The sequence below is a fragment of the Thunnus albacares genome, chromosome 13, assembly GCF_914725855.1.
Source record: "Thunnus albacares chromosome 13, fThuAlb1.1, whole genome shotgun sequence".
NCBI classification, from domain to species: domain Eukaryota; kingdom Metazoa; phylum Chordata; class Actinopteri; order Scombriformes; family Scombridae; genus Thunnus; species Thunnus albacares.
This window is the reverse complement of record NC_058118.1, coordinates 23,203,122-23,220,751: the sequence shown is the minus strand read 5'-3', so window position 1 is coordinate 23,220,751 and position 17,630 is coordinate 23,203,122. Positions and strand designations below refer to the sequence as shown.

Genomic DNA, 17,630 nt, shown 5'->3' with positions numbered 1-17,630 from the left:
GCGGTTTCACTAAAGCCTTAAACACAAGGGACTGCTTTAAAGAGAAGCCAAATCACAGTAAATACCTGCCTCTCTGTGTCTCTCTGCTCACTGTGAGTCACCCCACTCAGACTGGCAGAGTGCTGCCCTTGTTATCCCTCTTCACACACTTGTTTAACACACACACACCGTTTATTTCTAAAGCAAACCATTTACTTTTATGCACAGCGCAGAGAATATTTTTAATAATCGATGACGTTTTGGCACCTCTGCACTTCTTCCTGCGGTGCAGCATCAGTCAATGTCGCTGTTAGCCGTCGCTACGGGCCTCCGCTCCGGCAGAAAGAGCCAAAAATAAAGATAAAAATAATGGCTGACAGAAATGTGTGGACGGAGGAGATTCATGGGTATAAAAACACTGTTATATTACAGTATGTGGGAAGCAGCAGTGAAATGTTGCCAAGTTTCTGTCAAAGAAAAGTTACTTTTGTTGTATTTTTGTGAATGTGAATAAATGTGATTCTGCTTAGCTTAAGAATATTCACATTAGTTGGTGAAAACACATTTATTACATTACTTTACATTCTTCTACAATCTGTTACTAGATTAGGTGGTTCCTCAACTTTTTGTTTAATCTGGCAGGTAAAAAAATGTAAATATTGTAAATCAGCTCCTCTTCTCATATATTCCAAAGTGCAGTTGAAAATAAGCTAGCAGGCTAACACTGACATATTTACAGAAATGTTGATTAATGTGAGTTGTCCTTATAAATAAATAAATGGAAATAAAAGTGAAATTGACAGTGACTCATGTTTCCTTCGTGTCATATCTGTTAACATTCAAGTTGCTATTTCGACTGGGAGACTCTGAAAGCTTAATAATTCAGCTACAGAGCTGCCTGATACAAACATGGACGCCTCACGTCAACCAAAGACTGATGATCATTTAATGGATATGCTTTTATTTTGTCAATGAAGTGTTTTAATCTTCACACAATCATCTGTGTGATCAAATGACCAAGCGGGAGCCGCAGTAAAGAGTTTGACAAAGGTCAGTGGTCTTATTGATTAGATTAGTTTCATAATCATTGAACAAAATCTGCCAAGAATCAATTAAAACAAACAGAAACATTAAACTGAAAGTGAATAATTTGAAACCAAAAAAACGACCTAAAAGGCAAAAACTTTGTGCGACATTTGATTATAATATTCTCCACTTTTCTCTTTTTCAATTCAAGTTTTCTGTCATATATAGCAAAAGAAAAACAGATTTGAGAAGCTGGAACCAGAAAACATTTGGCATTTCTGCTTGAAAAATGACTGAAATGATAAATTGATCATCAAAATAGTTGATAGCAGCTCTGATAACTATAAAAAAAGTTTAATACCATGATGCTGTCGTCACTACAAGCGGATATTGTGCTGCGAGATTGGATATTTTGAAGGAAAAAACACTGATATGTTCAGTATCAACATGTCTGCGACTTCCCAGATACATTAATAAAATGAGATGCTGTGTGTGAACCAGTTGGATCCTTTATTGATCAGCATCTGACTGTTTAAAGATAAACCTGACAGCGATCAAACACAGAGGGAATCTGATCAGTTCGCTCCTTTTGTTTTTTTAATGTAATCCCCTAATAAGATAGTGTCTATCTTAGTATCCTAGTGTCATCAGCTGGCGACCAGGATACCCGGCGTATCTTCATCTGTTTTATTTCCTTATTAAGCTTCATTTATACTCCTGAGCGGACGCATATATGGATACACAGCTGCGGACGGGTAGTTGTTCTGTTTATTCTACTTTCTGGAATCTGCTTGGAGGACACTTCCTCACATGCGCAGTAGATCAGCGTCTACAGGAAGGCAGGTTTGTGACCACACGGAAGCCCCCAGGAACAGTGCCGGGCTGTGAACATGGACATATAAAGAGAACTGGATACAGGAAGAGCGCCAGGCTTTGAAGCAAATTTGACATAGCGGCCAATCCGTGTAATTACAACGTCAAGTGACGAGACGTCTGTAAATCAGCGGATACATTTTTCTGAGCGTCACAACCCCCGCGAAATGACTTGTCTCACTATCAGAATTAAATCCTGTTCGGTCCGATCACATTTCAAAAGCCTAGAAGAGCCGCATGATTGAATTGTTTTATCCCCAATGAAGTTAGCCGGAGGGCTAAACCGGAAGTAGCCGACTCGGCCGGCGAAAGTCACTAGTGCGCATGCTCTGTGGCCCGCACAATGTGAAAGATGCGGGTACTTTCATACCGGGACTTTTTATTGCTTCATGCTCCACTGAGCAGCTTTCACAGGAATGAACAGGGCCCCGCCTCCGAACCTGCATCCAGTTCTCTTTACACATCCGTGGTGCAGGTACGCGGATGTCCACACAGATTCTACACCGTCTGATGATCAAATTGACCTCACACGGACACGGAAAGTATAATTTCAGCTTTATGTTTACAGAAGTGTAATTCAGGAGGCATCAAACCTTCCTTCAAAACATATTTGCTATTGTAGTTTAGTCGTCCTGTATATAAATGTAACATCTAGGAGACACTGTTGTCACTGTTGTCACAGTGTGACTGTGTCCTGTCGGAGCAACACAACATTAACACACATGACGAGTCCAGTACATGTATGTGAAAGTGTGTCGGTGATATCAGTGCAGAAGGAATATTGTGTATCTGATGTACAGTACAAACTGACACTCGCACAGAAAACTTAACTCCCCAGGCAGCGACACACTCAGTCCCCGAGAGCCTCATCTGCGCTGACATATGGACACACACACTCATCACCTCTGCAGCTCCGCACAGCTGCTCTCCCGCACATATCCAACTCGTTTTCACCCCGATTCATAATCTGCTCAGAGACTCGCAGCAGAGCTCCGACATAATCCAGTGGGACCAATGTCTGTCACTGCAGCACGTCCAAATATTTAAATAAAACTTTATTCACGCCAGGATGGAGAGCTGCAGGGCTTTCTGCTTCAACATTACCTGCGTGTAGAGCTCATGGGATTCAGGGAATAAAATATACCGTCCAAATCCTGAGATTATCTCCAGATATGAATGAAAGGCAACATGTGCTTTTCTGTCTGATCCCTGCTCACAACAACAAACACCAACGCTCAGCCAACAGTTACACAAGCCTCTTGAATTTGCTTCCAAAATAAAGCTTTCATTCATTATTTCAACCTCAGCCTCTATGAATTGTGACTCAGAGGAGGAAAGAAAAATGGTTTTATCAGCTTGATGTAGTTAAAGTATTGCAGTAAAAGTAGTGGTTTGGTCCCTCTGACTGATACTTTACTACTACTTTATACACAGATACACAGTTAGCTAGTTTAGTCCAGTGGTTCCCAACCTAGGGGTTGGGGCCCTCCAAAGGGTCAGCAGATAAATCTGAGGGGTCGTGAGATGATTAATGGGAGAGGAAAGAAGAAAAAACAAAGTTCTGATACACAAATCTGTTTTCAGTTTTTGGACTTTTTCTCTAATCTTTGATTTTTTAACATACAGTATAATGTTTTTTGGGCGTTTGCTAAAACAACTGATGCTGTTGGTTTTCTTGAAAGGACAGTCTGCAGTTATATATTGATCTCATGTCTGTGTGTTAAGTACGGAGTTAAGTTCAGATAACCACATGCTGACTCAGCTCCGTATTTAACACACAGACGTGACACTGATACTGATCATCTGACTTCACTCTCAAAAAGGAAGCAAACAGGCATATTTCCCAAAATACTGACCTCTCAGAGCAATAACTAGGGCTGCAAGTAATTTATCAATGATTGATTCATCTTCTGATTATTTTGTCAATTAATTGGGTCTAAATTGCAAAGACAGTCAGTTTACATCGTATATGATGAAGAAAAGCAACAAATCTTCACACTGAGAAGCTTGAACCAGGGAATATTTGGCATTTTTGCTTTAAAAAATGACTGAAACCATGAATAAAGTATCAAAAGAGTTTCCAATTAGTTTTTTGTTCATTGACAAATTGTTTCACCTCTAGTGGATATTATATACATTATATTATTGCATTATTATTTCTGATGCATCAACATGTATTTCCATTTTATTGCTGATTGTTGTAGCTAATTTGAATTGTTTTCATATATTGCTAGGCACTTTAAGATACAATTTTGTAACATAATTTCTGTCAAAAATAATAAATACTATGTTTAGTATGTACATTTTCAAACCGCAAATAGTAGTAGTGGATTAAAAATACAGTATTTTTCCTTGAAATGTAGTGGAGCAGAAGTAAAAGCACAAATTTGAAAGTATTTTTCTTAGTATTTGAATAAATGGACTCTCCACCTCTGCAGACTACAGTCAGATTATTTTTGGATTAACAACATAGATGACCTCTGCGGTTAAATCACAGTAGGTTTGCTCGTACTGCTCCGCGAAGAAAGGAGCTTTCTAATATCTATACTGACATGAAGGGAGAGTTACAGTACAAGAGGCTTCATTTCCTCGATGACCAACATGGTGAGCGGCCTCTAAGGAGGTCAGAGAGTCAGAGTCTGTCACCGCGTCCCTGACAATATTCTTTTAAATGATCAGAAAGAGGAACTACAGACAGAAAAAAAAAAGACAAATGAGGAGAATGTTTTTCATCTAATGATCCAACTCATTAAATCTGCATTTTTGTGTCCTCAGGCTGCTAGTTACTGTGGTTATGGATAGTTGGCTGATGTTGTCCCTCTTAATCTAAGTTTATCATCTTTGTTGCAGTCATTGAAACTGGACTAAAGGCAACACAGAGGGAGGGGAAAAAAAACAAGAGGAAAATCTTTCATCTGGGGCTCACAGTTAATGGCACGGTACAATATTTTGTGCTTGTTAAATTTCTGCCTCAGAGTCAGAAGAGAATCAGTTTCATCTGTCCAGGATGTGTTTAGCCAACGTAACCTTAAAATGCCACCGACAGCCACAAGAAGCTCTGACTGACACCCGTTCAGAAAGCCTCAATGAGTCATTCTGGTCTCAATCTCTAAATTCAGTCCCTCTAATAAGTGTGCTGATGGCCATTTTGGAAATTATTGCTCCATTGAGAAGATTTGAAGACTTGATTGACAGCTGTGATTGACAGTTGGCTCCATTGGCTCCAGGAATCACACTGAGTTGGACTATTGTTGCAATATATCACGAAGTTTAATGTTGTTTACGATACCTGCCCTGTTAGCGCAATTTAGCTCAAGTAGCTAATGTTAGCCCAGGTGTGCAGCATTCGGTGTTCCCAGTAAGCTAGTGGGAAGGTCCTGACTGAGGAGGGTTTTTAGAGCTTTTTCTCTGAAAACAGCTGCCTTCCATGGCCAAAAATGACGCTATGAGAGCGCTGAGAGTGAACTAAAACAGTAAAGTTGCAGCCGGACAGATAAACCGTGACTATAAATCTCTGTAAAGCCGAGAGGAGCTGCAGAGTCGCTGATGATTCTCTGTAGGTTCATCACTACGAGCCACAACCAACACTTTACACACTGACACATCAGACAATATGGATTATAGCTGTTAAAACAAACACTGACAAACAAAAGCTGTTATTAAACTTATTAAAGTCATTTTTCAAGTTATCAGATTATTAAATTAATTCAATATTCCACAGTCTGGAGGTGATGAAAGCACACAATGACAATCACACTTCTACTAGTATTTTAACCCTTTCATGCATGGCGTCCACTACAGCGGACAGATATTTGGAAGCCATCGTGAACCATTTAAGTTGTAACTACCAGGTGTTGAACCCCCAAAGTGTCGTCTATGATATTCCATCTGAAAACCATTTTTGACTCTCTGTGATTTTGTGATATTGAATCATAAATTCAAAATGGCGGAGGGTGGAGGAAATGCACCAAGTAGCTCAGGAATATCTGTTAAATACTTTTATTCTCTGAGAGAAAAACAGGTAAAAAGTATATTTTTCAAATAAAATGAGATGTTTGAAAAACCTTTATCAAGTTTTTAATAATATTTTTCTTGTACATTATTTTCTGTGATTGAAAATACATCAGTGGACGTCATGCAACAAAAGGTACATTCTGTCTCTTGGGCCTAGGTCTTGTTTTTCAAATATCCTCTCTATTGTTGTTGTTATCTAATGTTCCTATGTGTATTCATACCATTTGCTCTTAGTAATAAAATTATATATATATATATAAACATATATATATATATATATTGCCTATATTGATTTCCATAAATCACTTTTTACTCTGTTGACACATTTCAAAATATATTAAAAAAAAGTTACTGACATGATTTTTCACGTTTAAGAGTAAAAATAAACAATAACATTTTTTTTACTCTGTGATTTAATAATTCATGTATGAAAGGGTTAACACACAGACTCACACTCAACAAATACATGCAGATTCTTCAAAAGGATTTATTGTATCAGTATTGATTTAAACAGCTTTATATTTGTGTGATTGCTGGAGGCAATCACACATTGTTCTTCTCACTCTTTATTCTTATTCCGTCTTCTGTACGTTTTTTGCCGCGTTTCAACTGCTGCATACTTTGTGCTATAAAAACCATTCAAACATCAATCTGTGCAACTCATTCAGCAGATGTGTGCTTGTATTTTTCTGAAATGTAACATGTTTCAGCTATTTTATATAATTTTTATTAAAATTTATAATGGCAGTCTATGGGACGAACCGTCCAACTGATTTGGGACCTTGGTCACTTTGACACTCAACTGCTCGGACGTCCCTTATCGCACAGATGCCATTCAAACTGTAAAAAGTTCACAAAACTTTGAACTTTCAACGGTATCAGATTGTTTAGTGATATCTTTTGTAGTTTTTCAGCAATTTAAGCCCAAAGTCAGGAGTGTTTCAGACTTTTGCAGGTCTCAAAGCACATATCTTGCCTCAGTATGTTGCCATAAGCCTCCTCTCTCTCAAAATGTAAATACATTTCACATAGGACTTATAGTTTTTGAGATCTGAACCTTAATTGATAGAGAGTCCCTGTCATGTTCTCATTGACTGCAAAACAGTCTGCAGGATGTGTCTCCTCTCACTGCAGTTTCTTAAACTTACAGATTCTCTCTTCCTTCAAACACTTTTTACACATATCATTCATTCTCATGTTAAACCAGTCTTGCTTTCACTAATGATGTACAAATCTCTGTACAGCGGGCAAAATAGTGGACAAAGGAAGTGATGTTTATCTCCTTCTTGCACTGACTGAAAACAGCCTGGGTCTGAAGACATTTACATGCCCGTCACAGAAGCCCTTCGATTACGCCTGACGTGCACAAAGGCCCGTTCAACGCTGCTAAAGTACGACTTTGCGCCAATTTTGGACCCTCAAGAAACGCTATCTCCTCCTAGAGCGTTAATGGTATTGGCTTCAAACTTAAATACATGACTTATGATACTGTGCTGAACAAAAGACGACAGTAAGTTTGTTCCTCATTTCTTTTGCTTTCTGTTTTTTTCCCCAGAGTAGCTTTTAAACAGAGATGCGCAGATGTACTGACATGCAGCGTCTCAGTTTCACTTGGTGTGTGTGTTTAAAATACTTACAGTTTTTAAAACTTATTTTTCAGGTACACCTCTCCACACAAACTTGGCATATTGATGGACTAAGTACTTATCATCAGTTACTTCCCATTTTTGTCCCGATTATTCTACCATTTTACATTATAACTCCACATTATGCTGCACAAACTGTTTTTACGTCAAGTTAATAATTTCAGTAAACATGAAACTAAACTTCAACTTTTGAAATGAACAGGACTTCTTTTTAATAGTTGTGTATAATGTTTTTATTATTTAAAGCATCACATAATACATGTTATCTTCTGACCTAACTATCCATTCAGTAAAATTCAACAAAGGCATTACACCATTCTAAAAAATGTAAACAGTGTAAACATTGTAAGAAAGCAAAATGAAAATAAAGATGCAAGAAAAGCAACACTTGAAATTCAAAATGGCTTTAGAGCGCTGTGCACTGTATCCCCCTGGTGAGATGTACCTCGCAGGGGTACATTTTTGGGTGCAGTTTTTGGTATTTATTCTGTGAAAAGAAAGAAACAGACGTGACTTAATTCTTCTCAGTGAACCTTTCTCATTTATTGAGATTTAAAAGTTGCAAATGTTGAATATCTGTCATGCCACAATAACAACTTATAGAATTCACACATTTTCATGACTGCTCCTGAAATGGATATTATACTTGTTTTAATTCTAGTCAATTTTAAGCACTGGGGCCACCAAGTGACTAATATTATATTTGTTCAGTGTGCTTTACAATCATCTATCTCTGTACAACAACCTTCATGTCATCAGTTATGTAAACCTAAAATAATAACCTGCATAAAGCTTTTACATGTCTCCATTCATTTGCATTTTAATAAAATTCATAACCATTGGCACAGTCACTTTTAAGTGTTTGATATGAAAAGTTAATTATTTGTGTTTTTTCATGTATTCATTAATTTAATTTGACCATAATGGTCATGATTAAGTAATCCATTAAATCGATTCCCCAACCTATTTTAAGAACCTTATACTTCATTCAGGTTAAGAAAAAGAGAAAATCAGCTCACCAATTTTGCATTTGTAGGTGATTATACTGTAGGTCTCATCATAACCTGTCTCTTAGATCCCATCCCAACTAGGCTGCTTAAGGAAGCCTTACCCTTAGTGAGCACTTCTTTACTAGATATGATCAATCTGTCTTTAGTAACAGGCTATGTACCACAGTCCTTTAAAGTAGCTGTAATTAAACCTCTTCTTAAAAAGCCTACTCTGGATTCAGGTGTTTTAGCCAATTATAGACCTATATCTAACCTTCCATTTCTATCCAAGATCCTTGAGAAAGCAGTCTCTAATCAGTTATGTGACTTTCTACATAACAATAGTTTATTTGAGGATTTTCAGTCAGGATTTAGAGCGCATCATAGCACAGAAACAGCACTGGTGAAAGTCACAAATGACCTCCTAACTGCATCAGACAAAGGATTTGTCTCTATACTTGTCCTGTTAGATCTTAGTGCTGCATTTGACACAATTGACCATCAAATCCTTTTGCAGAGACTGGAACATTTAATTGGCATTAAAGGAACTGCATTAAGCTGGTTTAAGTCTTATTTATCAGACCGATTTCAGTTTGTACATGTTAATGATGAATCCTCCGTGAAGGCAAAAGTTAGACACGGAGTTCCACAAGGTTCTGTACTTGGACCAATTCTATTCACCTTATATATGCTTCCTTTAGGTAATATTATTAGGAAACACTCCATAAATTTTCATTGTTACGCAGACGATACCCAATTATATTTATCAATGAAGCCAGATGAACCCAATCAGTTAAACAAACTCCAAACATGCCTTAACGACATAAAGACCTGGATGACCTGCAATTTTCTACTACTAAATTCAGATAAAACTGAAGTTATTGTGCTTGGCCCTAAACACCTTAGGAACACATTATCTAATGATAAAGCTGCTCTGGATGGCATTACCCTGGCCTCCAGCACCACCGTAAGGAATCTGGGAGTTATCTTTGATCAGGATATGTCCTTTAACTCCCACATAAATCAAATTTCAAGGACTGCCTTTTTTCACTTACGTAATATCTCAAAAATCAGGCACATCCTGTCCCTAAAAGATGCAGAAAAACTAGTTCACGCATTTGTTACTTCTAGGCTGGATTATTGCAATTCCTTATTATCAGGCTGCCCTAACAAGTCTCTAAAGACTCTCCAGCTGGTCCAGAACGCAGCTGCACGTGTTCTGACTAAAACTAGAAAAAGAGATCACATTTCTCCCATTTTAGCTTCACTACATTGGCTTCCTGTAAAATCTAGAATAGAATTTAAAATCCTTCTCCTAACTTACAAAGCCCTTAATGGTCAGGCACCATCATATCTTGAAGAGCTCATAATACCGTATTACCCCACTAGAACACTGCGCTCCCAGTATGCAGGCTTACTGGTGGTCCCTACAGTCTTTAAAAGTAGAATGGGAGGCAGAGCCTTCAGCTATCAGGCTTCTCTTCTTTGGAACCATCTACCGGATTCAGTCCGGGGTGCAGACACCCTCTCTATGTTTAAGAGTAGGCTTAAAACTTTCCTTTTTGATAAAGCTTATAGTTAGGGCCGACCAGGCTCGCCTTGGATCAGCCCTTAGTTATGCTGCTATAGGCCTAGACTACTGGGGGACTTCCCATGATGCACTGAGCTCCTCTCTCCTCCTCCTCCTCTCCAGCTGTATGCATTCATGTAACAGCAATGCATGTCACTAACTTTGCTTCTTCCCCGGAGTTTTTTGTGCTTTCTCATCTCACAGGAAAACCTGACTCCCGGGCCGAACCTTCGCGGTCCTTCACAGTCCTGATGGCATCCTTCCCTGTCTGTTGATGCTTGTGCTTGTTGTTGTTTGTTGTTGTCGTTGTTTTTCTGCTGTCCCCCCTCCCCCTTCCCCTCTCTCTTTCTCTCTCTCAACCCAACCGGTCAAAGCAGATGGCCGCCCACCAAGAGCCGGGGTCTGCTTGAGGTTTCTACCCGTTAAAGGGGAGTTTTTCCTTACCGCTGTCGCCAAGTGCTTGCTCATGGGGGAACTGTTGGGTCTCTGTAAATTAAAGAGTACGGTCTTGACCTGCTCTATGTGAAAAGTGCCTTGAGATGACTTCTGTTGTGATATGGCGCTATATAAATAAAGATTGATTGATTGATTGATTGATTGATTGATAACCAGCCTGCAAGATCTTAATTGAAATGATAAAGGAGAGGGAGAGAGAGTAACCTCATGTAAGACAACATGATTATGAAGGAAAACCTCTTAGCAGAAACTGAAGTTTTCAAATCCCCATCCACTGTTGAGACTTACCATATAATCCCCGTAATCTGAAACAGAAACCAAAGCACACCTTAGTACACTTTAACAAACAGGTACAAATAAAATATACAGGCATAACACTGATCACTTTCATTGACATGATCATTACAGCGAATGCAAAAGAGAAAGAAACACTTTGATTTACCAGTGATGATGGCTTTTGGTCTACATGAAAAAAATTTTAAAAAAGAGTTTTTGTTAGTGTCATTACAGAGGAAAGTAGTTACATATAAATGAAGAATGTAAAATCCAAAGAAATATATTGTGTTGGTTCTCCCAAACATCTCTGAATACCTGAACAGCTATCAGTATTTCATTCGTACACATCCTGGTTTAATTAATCATCATCTTATTGGCTATCAGCTGACTAGTAATATCCAGTCAACAGTACAGTACATACTGATGTAGGTACAAGAGAACAAGATGGAAAGTTAACAATTAAAGAGGGTGACAAATTTGGAACTTAAAAAGAATTTGTACTGTAGGTAGTTTTTTAACTGACAGGTATCTATTTTAAAATTACGAGGTATGTACGACTTGTTCTCGTTCTCACTTAGTGCAAAAAATTACACTGTAAATTTGGAATAATTACGCTGTACGCTGTGAGCTGTAATCTAAAGAGTTAATCAATGTTTGCAAGTGTGAACCTGCGTTGGTTTGTACATTAGCCTAATGATGAAAGAATCGATAGAAGGTTTAACTTATGCATGAGGATGACAAACAACAGGAGTCCTGCCATGATGAAGCTGAAGACTACGACTGACCAGGACTCCTTTAAAGACTACACTTGTGTCTATGGTTAGACTTTCACAAACTGAAATGTCATTTTGCAGAACTCGCTCTCAGGAAAACTACAGCGAGCATCAGATGTGAATCACACTATTAAACAGGCCACGGAAATACACACACCAAACATCCTCTTCAAACTAACCACGTGTTTTATTACATCGGTGGCCAACCTCGGAAGAAAGACGACAGTAAGTTTGTTCCTCATTTCTTTTGCTGTTTTTTTCCCCAGAGTAGCTTTTAAACAGAGATGCGCAGATGTACTGACATGCAGTGTCTCAGTTTCACTTGGTGTGTGTGTTTAAAATACTTACAGTTTTTAAAACTTATTTTTCAGGTACACCTCTCCACACAAACTTGGCATATTGATGGACTAAGTACTTATCATCAGTTACTTCCCATTTTTGTCCCGATTATTCTACCATTTTACATTATAACTCCACATTATGCTGCACAAACTGTTTTTACGTCAAGTTAATAATTACAGTAAACATGAAACTAAACTTCAACTTTTGAAATGAACAGGACTTCTTTTTAATAGTTGTGTATAATGTTTTTATTATTTAAAGCATCACATAATACATGTTATCTTCTGACCTAACTATCCATTCAGTAAAATTCAACAAAGGCATTACACCATTCTAAAAAATGTAAACAGTGTAAACATTGTAAGAAAGCAAAATGAAAATAAAGACGCAAGAAAAGCAACACTTGAAATTCAAAATGGCTTTAGAGCGCTGTGCACTGTATCCCCCTGGTGAGATGTACCTTGCAGGGGTACATTTTTGGGTGCAGTTTTTGGTATTTATTCTGTGAAAAGAAAGAAACAGACGTGACTTAATTCTTCTCAGTGAACCTTTCTCATTTATTGAGATTTAAAAGTTGCAAATATTGAATATCTGTCATGCCACAATAACAACTTATAGAATTCACACATTTTCATGACTGCTCCTGAAATGGAAATTATACTTGTTTTAATTCTAGTCAATTTTAAGCACTGGGGCCACCAAGTGACTAATATTATATTTGTTGCAAATATATTCATTCATTTGCATTTTAATAAAATTCATAACCATTGGCACAGTCACTTTTAAGTGTTTGATATGAAAAGTTAATTATTTGTGTTTTTTCATGTATTCATTAATTTAATTTGACCATAATGGTCATGATTAAGTAATCCATTAAATCGATTCCCCAACCTATTTTAAGAACCTTATACTTCATTCAGGTTAAGAAAAAGAGAAAATCAGCTCACCAATTTTGCATTTATAGGTGACTATACTGTAGGTCTCATCATAACCAGCCTGCAAGATCTTAATTGAAATGATAAAGGAGAGGGAGAGAGAGTAACCTCATGTAAGACAACATGATCATGAAGGAAAACCTCTTAGCAGAAACTGAAGTTTTCAAATCCCCATCCACTGTTGAGATTTACCATATAATCCCCGTAATCTGAAACAGAAACCAAAGCACACCTTAGTACACTTTAACAAACAGGTACAAATAAAATATACAGGCATAACACTGATCACTTTCATTGACATGATCATTACAGCGAATGCAAAAGAGAAAGAAACACTTTGATTTACCAGTGATGATGGCTTTTGGTCTACATGAAAAAAAATAAAAAAAGAGTTTTTGTTAGTGTCATTACAGAGGAAAGTAGTTACATATAAATGAAGAATGTAAAATCCAAAGAAATATATTGTGTTGGTTCTCCCAAACATCTCTGAATACCTGAACAGCTATCAGTATTTCATTCGTACACATCCTGGTTTAATTAATCATCATCTTATTGGCTATCAGCTGACTAGTAATATCCAGTCAACAGTACAGTACATACTGATGTAGGTACAAGAGAACAAGATGGAAAGTTAACAATTAAAGAGGGTCACAAATTTGGAACTTAAAAAGAATTTGTACTGTAGGTAGTTTTTTAACTGACAGGTATCTATTTTAAAATTACGAGGTATGTACGACTTGTTCTCGTTCTCACTTAGTGCAAAAAATTACACTGTAAATTTGGAATAATTACGCTGTACGCTGTGAGCTGTAATCTAAAGAGTTAATCAGTGTTTGCAAGTGTGAACCTGCGTTGGTTTGTACATTAGCCTAATGATGAAAGAATCGATAGAAGGTTTAACTTATGCATGAGGATGACAAACAACAGGAGTCCTGCCATGATGAAGCTGAAGACTACGACTGACCAGGACTCCTTTAAAGACTACACTTGTGTCTATGGTTAGACTTTCACAAACTGAAATGTCATTTTGCAGAACTCGCTCTCAGGAAAACTACAGCGAGCATCAGATGTGAATCACACTATTAAACAGGCCACGGAAATACACACACCAAACATCCTCTTCAAACTAACCACGTGTTTTATTACATCGGTGGCCAACCTCGGAAGAAAGACGACAGTAAGTTTGTTCCTCATTTCTTTTGCTGTTTTTTTCCCCAGAGTAGCTTTTAAACAGAGATGCGCAGATGTACTGACATGCAGTGTCTCAGTTTCACTTGGTGTGTGTGTTTAAAATACTTACAGTTTTTAAAACTTATTTTTCAGGTACACCTCTCCACACAAACTTGGCATATTGATGGACTAAGTACTTATCATCAGTTACTTCCCATTTTTGTCCCGATTATTCTACCATTTTACATTATAACTCCACATTATGCTGCACAAACTGTTTTTACGTCAAGTTAATAATTACAGTAAACATGAAACTAAACTTCAACTTTTGAAATGAACAGGACTTCTTTTTAATAGTTGTGTATAATGTTTTTATTATTTAAAGCATCACATAATACATGTTATCTTCTGACCTAACTATCCATTCAGTAAAATTCAACAAAGGCATTACACCATTCTAAAAAATGTAAACAGTGTAAACATTGTAAGAAAGCAAAATGAAAATAAAGACGCAAGAAAAGCAACACTTGAAATTCAAAATGGCTTTAGAGCGCTGTGCACTGTATCCCCCTGGTGAGATGTACCTCGCAGGGGTACATTTTTGGGTGCAGTTTTTGGTATTTATTCTGTGAAAAGAAAGAAACAGACGTGACTTAATTCTTCTCAGTGAACCTTTCTCATTTATTGAGATTTAAAAGTTGCAAATATTGAATATCTGTCATGCCACAATAACAACTTATAGAATTCACACATTTTCATGACTGCTCCTGAAATGGATATTATACTTGTTTTAATTCTAGTCAATTTTAAGCACTGAGGCCACCAAGTGACTAATATTATATTTGTTCAGTGTTCTTTACAATCATCTATCTCTGTACAACAACCTTCATGTCATCAGTTATGTAAACCTAAAATAATAACCTGCATAAAGCTTTTACATGCCTCCATTCATTTGCATTTTAACAAAATCCATAACCATTGGCACAGTCACTTTTAAGTGTTTGATATGAAAAGTTAATTATTTGTGTTTTTTCATGTATTCATTAATTTAATTTGACCATAATGGTCATGATTAAGTAATCCATTAAATCGATTCTCCAACCTATTTTAAGAACCTTATACTTCATTCAGGTTAAGAAAAAGAGAAAATCAGCTCACCAATTTTGCATTTATAGGTGACTATACTGTGGGTCTCATCATAACCAGCCTGCAACATCTTAATTGAAATGATAAAGGAGAGGGAGAGAGAGTAACCTCATGTAAGACAACATGATTATTAAGGAAAACCTCTTAGCAGAAACTGAAGTTTTCAAATCCCCATCCACTGTTGAGACTTACCATATAATCCCCGTAATCTGAAACAGAAACCAAAGCACACCTTAGTACACTTTAACAAACAGGAACAAACAGATGTGACTTAATTCTTCTCAGTGAACCTTTCTCATTTATTGAGATTTAAAAGTTGCAAATGTTGAATATCTGTCATGCCACAATAACAACTTATAGAATTCACACATTTTCATGACTGCTCCTGAAATGGAAATTATACTTGTTTTAATTCTAGTCAATTTTAAGCACTGGGGCCACCAAGTGACTAATATCATATTTGTTCAGTGTTCTTTACAATCATCTATCTCTGTACAACAACCTTCATGTCATCAGTTATGTAAACCTAAAATAATAACCTGCATAAAGCTTTTACATGTCTCCATTCATTTGCATTTTAACAAAATCCATAACCATTGGCACAGTCACTTTTAAGTGTTTGATATGAAAAGTTAATTATTTGTGTTTTTTCATGTATTCATTAATTTAATTTGACCATAATGGTCATGATTAAGTAATCCATTAAATCGATTCCCCAACCTATTTTAAGAACCTTATACTTCATTCAGGTTAAGAAAAAGAGAAAATCAGCTCACCAATTTTGCATTTATAGGTGATTATACTGTGGGTCTCATCATAACCAGCCTGCAAGATCTTAATTGAAATGATAAAGGAGAGGGAGAGAGAGTAACCTCATGTAAGACAACATGATTATGAAGGAAAACCTCTTAGCAGAAACTGAAGTTTTCAAATCCCCATCCACTGTTGAGACTTACCATATAATCCCCGTTATCTGAAACAGAAACCAAAGCACACCTTAGTACACTTTAACAAACAGGTACAAATAAAATATACAGGCATAACACTGATCACTTTCATTGACATGATCATTACAGCGAATGCAAAAGAGAAAGAAACGCTTTGATTTACCAGTGATGATGGCTTTTGGTCTACATGAAAAAAATAAAAAAAAAAGAGTTTTTGTTAGTGTCATTACAGAGGAAAGTTGTTACATATAAATGAAGAATGTAAAATCCAAAGAAATATATTGTGTTGGTTCTCCCAAACATCTCTGAATACCTGAACAGCTATCAGTATTTCTTTCGCACATATCCTGGCTTAATTAATCATCTTATTGGCTATCAGCTGACTAGTAATATCCAGTCACATTCATACAAGTCTACAAGACATCCTTTAAATCCTGACAGCTCAGACGTCTGTGTGCTATAATGTATGTTTTCAGTGTGCTGGGGGTGTTAGTTTTACCAGCATAACCATAACTGCTCTGCTCTGTCTGATTAACTGAAAGACCAATGAAAGAACCTTCATCTCCATATCTAACAAGTTGAATAAAATGGTCAATGCCTTCATGTAAATGTCTCTGACTGGGTGATGTCATAAAACTCTCTCCACTTTGTAAAAAAAAAAAAAAAAAGGTCCAATTGCATTTGAGCGTGACACTTAATCTGCAACTGTTCCAGTGGAGCAGCTCAGAGGCTGGAGAAGAGGACTGTTTTGTTATAAGGGGTACATGATCCTCACAATGAATGTCTGAAACTATGAATTTAAAACAACAATGATAAAGAAGACGATGCCAACTTGATCAAGTTTAACCTGAGAATGTTTAAAAAACAAAGTTTCTTACCTCTTGAAAGCCAATTTTTCTAAAAAAGCAAAAAATTATAATCAAACACTGATTATTGAAATATATATTATCAGTTTATCTATAATTCTGTCATCCTGTTTTTCCATACTGTAATGTTATTATCTTGATCTATTCTCCACACAAAACATCTGTTCATCTTAGCACAAAACATCTTAGCAACTTTAAATAACATATCTCCATGCTAAAAGAACATCACATCACATCTTGAACAGATTTGTTGGATCCTGAAATAAACTCTGTTGGGGTAAAAATTTTAAAGTCTTACCAATTCTGCTTTCAATGTAGCAATGTGCAAATACCACCAAGATGACACCCACACCTACTCCACAACCAGCCACAATCATTACCAACTTTAAGTTCCCAATCAACATTCCTGTTTTGGAACAACAGAGGCCATAAACAAGTGTCATTGCAACTAATAGGAATTTAACGTGAATTAAGTTGTAAACATGATAAATCAGGTTGAGGATATCTTAACCATCATAATTATGCAATACAGGTTGTTTCACTGTGATACTACAGAGCAATAGCCTCCATAATGCTTAAACAGTCTGACCTGGTGAATAAAAATATATAATAATTCAAATAC

The 17,630-nt window shown here is 36.7% G+C and overlaps 1 protein-coding gene across 33 annotated transcripts in view; it reads right to left on the bottom strand.

Moving 5' to 3' along the window:
- Positions 1-7,618: 7,618 nt before the first annotated feature.
- LOC122995949 overlaps positions 7,619-17,630 on the bottom strand; it is a 30,283-nt gene continuing 20,271 nt past the window's right edge. For 25 of the 33 annotated variants that reach the window (XM_044371375.1, XM_044371382.1, XM_044371383.1 and 22 more), the window contains 9 exons: positions 15,972-16,029; positions 15,388-15,404; positions 15,208-15,265; positions 13,072-13,088; positions 12,892-12,949; positions 10,842-10,858; positions 10,707-10,719; positions 8,558-8,602; positions 7,619-8,025 (listed from right to left, as the gene is read on the bottom strand). In XM_044371375.1, the coding sequence (XP_044227310.1) occupies positions 8,021-8,025; positions 8,558-8,602; positions 10,707-10,719; positions 10,842-10,858; positions 12,892-12,949; positions 13,072-13,088; positions 15,208-15,265; positions 15,388-15,404; positions 15,972-16,029 (288 nt within the window). In that variant the 3' untranslated portion in view covers positions 7,619-8,020. Of the gene's footprint in view, positions 8,026-8,557; positions 8,603-10,706; positions 10,720-10,841; positions 10,859-10,995; positions 11,016-12,140; positions 12,447-12,891; positions 12,950-13,071; positions 13,089-15,207; positions 15,266-15,387; positions 15,405-15,971; positions 16,030-16,151; positions 16,169-16,305; positions 16,326-17,020; positions 17,040-17,306; positions 17,415-17,630 lie in introns of those variants that run through there. The other 8 variants (XM_044371396.1, XM_044371395.1, XM_044371394.1 and 5 more) reach the window with 6 other exon arrangements.